This window comes from Engraulis encrasicolus, chromosome 1 (genome assembly GCF_034702125.1).
Source record: "Engraulis encrasicolus isolate BLACKSEA-1 chromosome 1, IST_EnEncr_1.0, whole genome shotgun sequence".
Taxonomy (NCBI): domain Eukaryota; kingdom Metazoa; phylum Chordata; class Actinopteri; order Clupeiformes; family Engraulidae; genus Engraulis; species Engraulis encrasicolus.
In genome coordinates this window covers 30,296,396-30,306,395 of record NC_085857.1, presented here as the reverse complement: position 1 = coordinate 30,306,395, position 10,000 = coordinate 30,296,396, and the positions used below count along the sequence as shown (strand labels likewise).

Sequence of the window (10,000 nt, the reverse complement as noted above, 5' to 3'; positions counted from 1 at the left end):
AGTCCCCGAGTGGTGGACTGCGCAGGAACATCTCAGTTACACCTCCCCAAGCATTACATTCCCTGCACCCTTTCAGCACAACCCACTCCACCCAGCCAGCTGTGCACCCCACTCTCTCTATCTTCTCTTTTTCTTCTGCCTTCACTTACCATCTGAACACTCCTGACAACTGCTTGCACATCCAGCCTCTTCAGGGCAGTCTGCCTCTTCAGGGCAGTCATGGGTAAACAGTTAGGGCGTCAGACTTGTAGCCCAAAGGTTTGGTTCGACTCCCGATCCGCCAGGTTGGTGGGCGGAGTAATTAAGCAGTGCTCTCTGCCATCTTCCTCCAAGACTGAGGTACCCTGCGCCATTGGGGGCTGCCCCCTTGCACAGTTGAGGCGTAAATGCAATTCTTTTTGGGAATGTAAGTCCAAATGCAAATGGTGTAATTTGTGTACACACACACACACACACACACACACACACACACACACACACACACACACTCAACCCAAACGGATTTGCACACTCAGTCTTCAACTTAGCAAATCATGTATAGGAAATAGATACTCACAATAAAGTGTGCTATGTTTTTTTATCATTACAGGTCAACAGATTATGGAACAACCTATGAGAAACTGAACGACAGAGTTGGAACGAAGACAGTTCTCAGCTATCTGTACGTTTGCCCCATGAACAAGAGAAAGGTGAGCGTTTATTTCATTCATTTATGCATTTTAATTAACTCATTACGAGAGAGAGAGAGAGAGAGAGAGAGAGAGAGAGAGAGAGAGAGAGAGAGAGAGAGAGAGCTTAAAGGTAGTAGCCATGCAGGCGGGATGTTTTTCCCAAGTAGGTTCAACTTGATGATGAGATTTTTTCTGTGTGTGTGCGTGAGAGAGAGAAAGAGAGAGAGAGAGAGAGAGAGAGTCTGTCTTTGTGTGTGTGTGCGTGTGTGTGTGTGTGTGTGTGTGTGTGTGTGTGTGTGTGTGTGTGTGTGTGTGTGTGTGTGTGTGTGTGTGTGTGTGTGTGTGTGTGTGTGTGTGTGTGTGTGTGTGTGTGCGCGCGTGCATGTGTGTGTGTGCGCATGTAGGTGTGTGCGTGCATGCTTAATCCACCCAGTGCCCTACAGGTTAATGAGACAGCAGGCAGAGAGGAGAGGCAGGACACTGGAGAGTACAGCTCAGTATCTCAGTGTCCAGGCAGGTAGGGAGTAGCGATGTAGTGTATGGGGAAGGCACCTTTTACCTCCATCTCTTCAACACGGATACTGAGCAGACAAAACACACGCTCTCTCTCTCTCTCTCTCTCTCTCTCTCTCTCTCTCTCTCTCTCTCTCTCTCTCACACACACACACACACACCCTCTCTCTCTCTCTCTCTCTCTCTCTCTCTCTCTCTCCCTCTCCCCCCCTCTCTCTCTCTATTTTTTTTTCTTTTCTTTATCTCTCTGCACCCGAAACAGACTCAAATATCCAACACAGAATGATATACAAAAAATGCTGAAGTGCGCAGGGACGGATCATGACTCCATGGGCCCCTGGGCCAGACAACAAGAAAGGGCCCCCTCCAGATGTTAGAGACCCTATATTGTTGGGCATTCAGGTGTTTTCCCCCTGAAAATATGTGAAAATAGAGTTGTTAAAAGTGTGATTTTACACAACATGAGAATGTAAATTTAGAGGATTGGGCTTCAGGGCCCTCTGGATTCTTGGGCCCCTGGGCCTGGGCCCGGTAGGCCCTTGCAGTAATCCATCCTTGGAAGTGCGTAGTCCAGCAAAGTAGTTGAAATGATGTGTTGCTGTGAGCTGAGAGCTGTGCGTGGTGTGAGACTGGCTGACTCTATAGGGTCCAGGCTCCTACTTAAAAGCTGTTCTGACATTTTGTCCTTAACATTTGTGCTGTGCCATCACAGCTTTTATCACAGCTTTTTGAATATAAAAGAACGAGAAAAAAGGTGTCTCCCTGTGTGTAACTGTCCTGGGGGATTTCTGATGGAGATAAAGCAAGCGATAGACTTCAATGCACTGCAGTGAGCCGTGTGTGAATTTTTAAAGAAAATTCTGCAGCTTTTGTGCTTTCCTCATCAGTTTCAAATGACACCATTTTCATTTAGATTTATTCATGATTATTCTTTTACCGGTTCATTGGAGACATTGATCTGAAAGTTGCTTCATCTTTTCTGAGAGCAGAACTTACTTTTTTTATTCTTGATCCTCTCATGAAGTAGAGCTTATGTTTAGAGACACTAGGCCTACTACTTTCAGGTAAGAACCTAACAGCTGTAGTAAAAACAATCCTGTTTAAAATTCACTCTCTCCATGAACTCTGCTACTCAGAAACACCTTGCCAAATTAGCTGCAGCTCCAAAGAAGCATTTGTCAAGAAAGAGTGTTAGAATATAGTACAAATGCCACTTATAATCCTTTCCGTTGTATGTCTTGATCAAGAGCAGTGGCAGAACAATTGCAGACAGGGCCTCGCATATGGACTGCCAAGCAGGCTTGTAAGAAATTCCGAATGGAAAGAATTTCAATTCAAAGTAATGCCACAATACGAACACTAGGTGGTGGTGTTGTATGTACTTTCAATGGGTGGTGTAGCTTAAATTCAAAGAAATTCAAGGTAATGTCACCACCTACTGTTCGTATTATGTCATTATTTTGAATTGAAATTCTTTCCATTCGGAATTTCGTACAAGCCTGCTGCCAAGCTCATATAGGACCCTCACCACGAATACGTGAGGGCCATGGGCTGATGGGCAAATGCCTTGCTCACCCCCCTATAACTCCGCTCCTGCTCAATGGTCTCAAGGACATGGTTGCCGCCAGGGGGGGAAAGGTGTTACAGATTCTAAAGGCCCAAGTACAGCACTGACAGGGGCCCTTAAGGGGGCCCAAAATTTGAATCTTTCATGGGTCCCAAAATCTCTGGCGGTGCCCCTGCTCAAAGATTTAGCCGTCTTTACTTGCTCCCTTGTTTTCTTGTTCCCTTACTAAGTTGTTGACTTGTGCACTGCAAAGAAGCTGGATATACCTGTAGGCTAACACTTTGTTGGAGTAGCATCACAATGGCTGATGAGATGTTATAACCTTGACTCCAAACAGCTGTTTCTCAAAGTTAATTCATCTTGTAAGATTTATTTTGGGACAGCTCCATAGGAAATGAAAGGCTCCAAAAGGAAAATAATTATGTAGACACACACTGACTATATACTTTGTGTGTGTGTGTGTGTGTGTGTGTGTGTGTGTGTGTGTGTGTGTGTGTGTGTGTGTGTGTGTGTGTGTGTGTGTGTGTGTGTGTGTGTGTGTGTGTGTGTGTGTGTGTGTGTGTGTGTGTGTGTGTTGGCGTGCGCGTGTGTCCGTGCGTGCATGCGCACATAGGTACATGCGTACGTAGGTGCATGCGTGCATGTGAATGCACAAACAGTAGGAGATGAATGAAGTCTAATGGGCTGGTATTTGTTGAGTGCTGCCCCCCTGACCAGTGGGGTTATAGGGGGGAGAGGGAGTGGTGGTGTACATGGATAACCTTTAGTTCGGCACCCAGCCACAGACTTGAATGATAGTCGTGACATTTCCCTCCCGCCATTACTAATGAAGCGGCTGACAAGAATCACAATATTGCAAAAGACCATTGCAACCACTCACCAACACCTACCCCTAAACATTGCTGTCCACTAAGGTTCGACCGATGCAGGTTTTTTAATGACCGCAATTTGGGGCTGATATGGGTAAAAAAAAGTATTAAAAATAACAAATAATCCAGGTCTCAAGTTAAAAATAAATATTTATTTAACTGGTGACAGTAAATAGCCTAGCTTGATCATCATTCTCATTGCAAAGTGAGTGAATTTTACAGATTGTCAGTTTTCTAAAAACAAATGGCCATACTGTCAGAATACTGGACATAAAATGGGATCGGCCAAACCACATGCGAATCGGCCGATGTATTGGTCTATCCTTACTATCCACACCCCCCCCACCCCCCAACCTCCTGCCCTTACATCCCACCACCCACTCCTTGCTGTTTGCTACCCACAAACCTCTTAACTCACCATCCAGCACATGGTGAGATGTCTGATATTGGGAAATACACAGAACCCATTACATCACCCCCAGCCGCAAACAACAGGGGAGAGAGATAGAGAGAGAGGGAGGGAGGGGGAGAGAGAGAGAGAGAGAGAGGGGGGGGGGGGGGGGGGGGGGGTAAGAGAGAGAGAGAGAGAGAGAGAGAGAGAGAGGGGGGGAGACAGACAGAGACAGAGACACAGAGAGAGAGAGAGAAATGTAGAGACAGAACAACAGAGAGAGAGAAAGAGAGAGAGACAGAGAGAGAGAGAGACAGAGAGAGAGAGCGAGAGAGAGAGAGAAATGGAGAGACAGAACAGACAGAGAGCGCTTGCTCATGAGAGAGAAAGAGAGACAGCAAGAGGGTGATTTGTATCTCGTCCACATCCCCCTCTGCTACTGATAGGGCACAATTGATCCCAGCTGACATGATTAATTTGCAGAGGGAGCCGTCCTGCTCCTATTGTTTATGTCAGGCTTGATAGCTTCACCAGGGGGAATGGGACAGCCCCACGGCCTGCCTGGGTGGGTGGCTGGATTAGATGGGGACGTGGTTTGGATACCGGAGTAGATGATGTTTGGGTTGTGATGCGGTGTTGAGATGGGTGTGATAGCCTCCCTAAAGCCTCGTTCACACACATCGCTATTCGCTACTAGTTACTCAGTCAGCGGGTGAAGTCAATAGAACATCAATGTGTTCCAGCGAGTAGGCGAGGAGTGTACAAGCGATGCGATGTGGGCGGATTCCGAGTTTAAAATATTTTAACTTTGAGCGATGTGAGTAAGTGAGTAACCAATTGGAATTCCGCGTTAGGTACTCCTTGCTTGTGCATTGGCAGTTAAAGCCAGTTAAGGCAGTTTAAGTTGGCTAATTTCACAAACGTGTGAAGGTGTGCGCATGTGATTGTGTGCATGCTACAATGCGTGTGTTTGTGTCTGCAGATATACAGTATAGATGAAGCTTGTGTTAGTTCTCTGTGTATGCGTGTGGTTGTGGTTGCCAGAAATGTGTGGCATCCATTATTCACACTCCTATGAGTCAGCCCATAGCTCAGGGCCTTGCCCAGTTTAAATCATCCACACAGGTGTTTGCTAAAAAATTGGCAACCCTGCTTCCCATGGACCCCAATTTCAGAGTGGCATACAGGCCAGCTCAAGTGTGAATGCATTAACTGTGTGTGTGTGTGTGTGTGTGTGTGTGTGTGTGTGTGTGTGTGTGTGTGTGTGTGTGTGTGTGTGTGTGTGTGTGTGTGTGTGTGTGTGTGTGTGTGTGTGTGTGTGTGTGTGTGTGTGTGTGTGTGTGTGTGTGTGTGTGTGTGTGTCTGTGTGTGTGTGTGTGCGTGCGTGCGTGCGTGCATGCATGCTCCTGTGTGGCTCTGGAAATATGTCACGTCAAGGGAAAAGTTACAGAGCAACAGTAGTAAGATAGATATCTCAAAAGCCAAGCGCGGAACACTCTGGTAATGGAATCTCCATCTGTTCCACAGGCCAATGCAAATCCATTACTCAAAAGAAAGAAAGGAGAGAGAGGAAGAATAAACAAAAAGAAAACTGAATTGTATTAGTCCCCTGACAGATCTGCACTGCAGGTGTGGTTAGTGTGTGTGCCTGTGCGTGTGCGTGTGCGAGTGCGTGTGTGTGTGTTTGTGCGTGTTGTGTGTGTTCATAACACAAACTGTAAAGTCTTTTAACACTGAGACCTAGCCAGAACACTTCAACTACTTAGCTGTAACTAAATAAAATGTATTGCATCGACTGTACATAGCCGTTCAAAGGCATATCTACAAGACATATCTAGAAAACAACACAGCATTTCAACAGTAAAGGCCATCTCTGGTAAAAAGGTGTTGGACACACTGAAACAGAAGAAGATTGTGCCTGAATTGTATTCGGTGGACAGTGCTTAATAGGGCCCTTAAAGTAGGGGAAACACACACACACACACACACACACACACACACACACACACACACACACACACACACACACACACACACACACACACACACACACACACACACACACACACACACACACACACACACACACACACACACACACACTTGGTGATTTCCATATAGCCCACTTCTTCTTGTCTTGTCATTTATAACTGACTGCCATATCTCCATACCGTGTGTGTGTGTGTGTGTGTGTGTGTGTGTGTGTGTGTGTGTGTGTGAGAGAGAGAGAGAGAGAGAGAGAGAGAGAGAGACAGAGAGACAGAGAGAGAGAGAGAGAGAGAGAGAGAGAGAGAGACAGAGAGACAGAGAGACAGAGAGAGATAATACAGACAGACAGACAGACAGACAGACAGACAGACAGACAGACAGAGGAGAGTGGTGGTTGAGGGGGGAAATGGCTAGCAAGGAATCCAACGGGGGCAGAGGGAGGGCAAGCAAGGCATTTGCCCCGGGGCCCAGGGCCCTCCTGTATTGGTCTTGAGGGCCCTATTCTGACCTTGGCAGGGCCCTACCGTATGGTGGGGCCCTACAAGTGTCTTGCCCTGGGGCCCTGTGGACAATTGTTCCGCCACTGAAATCCAGAGTCTGTGTATTGGCTCCTAATGAAAGACTATGAATCTAAATCATCACCAGGGAGGATCCACAGTTAAACCTGTGTCAGGAAAGGGGAAGGGGCTGTATTTCTGTCAGTGACAAATGCACTCGCTGCTGTTTTTCCAATTCAAATCCGGATTAGGAGCGGGGAGACTAGAGTGTAGTGCTAGTGGTCATAGGACCAGCAGCCGTGGGAGGCTGGGAGCAGCAGGCGTTTTGGGTAGGGTGCGGTGCGCACATCCAAAGTCACTTGTTGCAGGTGCCAGACAAAAGTGACAGACAGTTGAAGAAGGTAGGTCTGCATGCTGCGGAATACGCTCCAAGAAATAAAGTTTATTGAACTGAAACAGCAACGTTTCGATTCCCCTGGATCCTCATCAGGCATGCCTGTCGAAGATCCAGGGTGACCGAAACGTTGCTGTTTTAATTCGATAAACTTTATTTTTGGAGCATATTCCGCAGCGTGCAGACCTACCTTCTTCAACAGGCTGGCAGCAGCAACAAAAGCAGTGGCAAGCTGTCATGGATGTCCTGGTAAGCAACAGGGACTCGACCAGCATTCAGAAGAGCCCCAAGCACACACTGCCCAAGACTCACACATGCCCGTAGGCATATGCATGCACACACACACACGCACACACTCACACATGTACATGCAAGCATGCAAACACACACACACACACACACACACACACACACACACACACACACACACACACACACACACACACACACACACACACACACACACACACACACACACACACACACACACACACACACACACACACACACACACGCACACACACACACACACCACAAGTCACCATTAGGATCTACAAGGGTAGCAAAAAGAAACGCTCTGCTAGACTGCCACCCAGAAGACTTTTGTTCAAAACGACGGACATTGATTTACTAATTCAATCAACTGAAGTGCCTTGACCAATGATCTTTTCCCCCTAGTCGTTCTAAAAAAATGCAATTATTGTGGAGTGTTGAAAGCTCAAAATGAATACGATACAAAAAAAGAAATGCAGAGAACAAATAGGACTATTGTGAAAGTAATAATCTTTAGTGGAGATGTATATGGCTGTGCTTACGAGAAAGACACGATGACACTGTAGAAAAATACATATGCATGAATCAAATAAAGAGGCATTCAATGCAATTTTGTTGAAGTGTACTGACTGGATAAAAATGCATAGTGTGTTGCATAAATGTCATGACATTTATTAGTTTATCTCTCTCTCTAATATCCAATCTATTTCCAATACACAATGTGTAATCTGTCAGGGTTTCATATTCTTTTACTATGTACATGTATTTCAAAAACAATATAAATGTCATGTAGTCAAAATTTGATTATATAGAAGGCACAGTCGGTGGCCTTGTGAAACACCCTAACCCCATCCCTTGCTGATGCTAGTTTTTATAATGATGTGAACATCTATAAAGGTTGTCGGTGCAATCTAGCTGTTCCACCAATGAGCGGATCTTTGGTGAATGCATTGCTCTAAGACTTACTGTAATGCACCTTAGGGTCTAAGTTGTCATACGAAAGCCACCATGCCACATACAGTTGGATAGTTGGTTGCAGTGAAATCTCCCATCAAGCACTGAGATAGAACTGGCCAGAGCCTTACATAATCAAACCCGCAGAGGATAACCACCATCAACATTAGGCTGTGTGTGTGTGTGTGTGTGTGTGTGTGTGTGTGTGTGTGTGTGTGTGTGTGTGTGTGTGTGTGTGTGTGTGTGTGTGTGTGTGTGTGTGTGTGTGTGTGTGTGTGTGTGTGTGTGTGTGTGTTTGTGTGCACGTGTATGTGTGTGTGAGTGTATTTTCTGTGCTTGGGTCCGTGCATCTGTGCGTGTGCGTGCGTATGCACGTGTGTGTGTGCGTGCTTGTGTATGTGTGTGCGTGTGTGTGGTGGTGCTGATGGCAGCACTTTGCCCCCATAAGCACTTTATATCTTCACTTGTATCTGCTGTCCACTTACTAAAAGGCTTTTGGTTAGCTTAGCAATTTTCAGACAAGTTATAAAGGCCAAAGTCAGATAGTGAAACTGAGACTCATCTCATTTAGAGAGAGGGGGGGATCTATAGGGAGGGGTGATGAGTAGGGCATTTGTCCCAGGGCCCTCTTTGTGTTGGTGTTGGGGGCCCTAACATTACATTACATTACATTACATTGCATTTGGCAGACGCTTTATAACCAAAGCGACTTTCAAAAGAGGACATAATCAAGCCAACATCACAAGCAAATACAAAGTGCACAGGAGATATACAGAACAACAAGTGCAGTTGCAAAGAGGGTTAGTTTTTTTTAATTTTTTTTATCATAAAGAGTAAATAACGAGTACACACACACACACAAACACACACACACAAACTAAACTAAACTAAACTAAACATCATGTCAGGAGTCTGCCCTGGGGCAAGGCCAGTTCAAGCATTAGTCTAACATGAGCTTGGAAGGTCATGTGTGGGGCCCTATCACTGTTTTGCCCTGAGTGCAATTGTTACGCCACTGGGGAGAGAGAGAGAGAGAGAGAGAGAGAGAGAGAGAGAGAGAGAGAGAGAGAGAGAGAGAGAGAGAGAGAGAGGAGGAGGAGGAGAGAGAGAGAGAGAGAGAGAGAGAGAGAGAGAGAGAGAGAGAGAGAGAGAGAGAGAGAGAGAGAGAGAGAGAGATGCTAACAGGGCTCTTAGTGGTAACTTACGATACGGGTCTTATACACAGAGGAAACATAGCACCAGACTTTGCACTGCAGTGGGAAGACTAATGGCTGGAAAATGAGTCAATCTTAGCTATTTTTTTCATATCATGCAAGACATTTTGTTCGCTACTGAAGCACTCCAGTAACTGAAGTGATCTTTTTTTCTCTCGCAAATGTAACCTTTTCTTTCCTCAACCCTCTCTCTTTCTCTTTTCTTTCTCTCTTGCTTCAAATGATTTTTGAAATCTCCTGTTTGAGGTTTGCATATAAACAGAAAAAAATCTTGAATGGCTTTCTCATTGTCGGGCATAGCCATAACGTACGGTATTCATGACATCTCTAGGCAGTGCATTTATGCAGATTCGACGATGGTGTGAACAAAGATATTTCGGAAAACAGAGGGAAGAAACATGTTTCTTTATCAAAAAACTTGGCTATTTATAAACAGCGCATGGTCTCTGTTTGTCTCTGTCTCTCACCTTTGCTTTCTGTGACACGTACGACAAGGTTTTTATTTTTTGCAAATTCTATCTCTTTCACTTTCTGTCTTTATCTCTATGTACGTAATTCACTTACGCCTTCTATCTATCTCTATGATTTCCTTCTCTCACACTTTGTTAAAATGTTTTAACTTTTTTACTTTTCTGTCTTTTCTTTACTTTTCTTTCCGATTCAGATAC

General features: G+C 45.4%; 1 protein-coding gene across 1 annotated transcript in view; it reads left to right on the top strand.

Annotated features, from left to right (window-relative positions):
- LOC134456950 (VPS10 domain-containing receptor SorCS3-like) overlaps positions 1-10,000 on the top strand; it is a 243,702-nt gene that overhangs the window by 124,490 nt on the left and 109,212 nt on the right. The window contains exons 3-4 of the mRNA XM_063208628.1: positions 590-689; positions 9,997-10,000. The exon at positions 9,997-10,000 is cut by the window's right edge and continues 155 nt beyond it. Of these exons, the coding sequence (XP_063064698.1) occupies positions 590-689; positions 9,997-10,000 (104 nt within the window). The remainder of the gene's footprint in view (positions 1-589; positions 690-9,996) is intronic.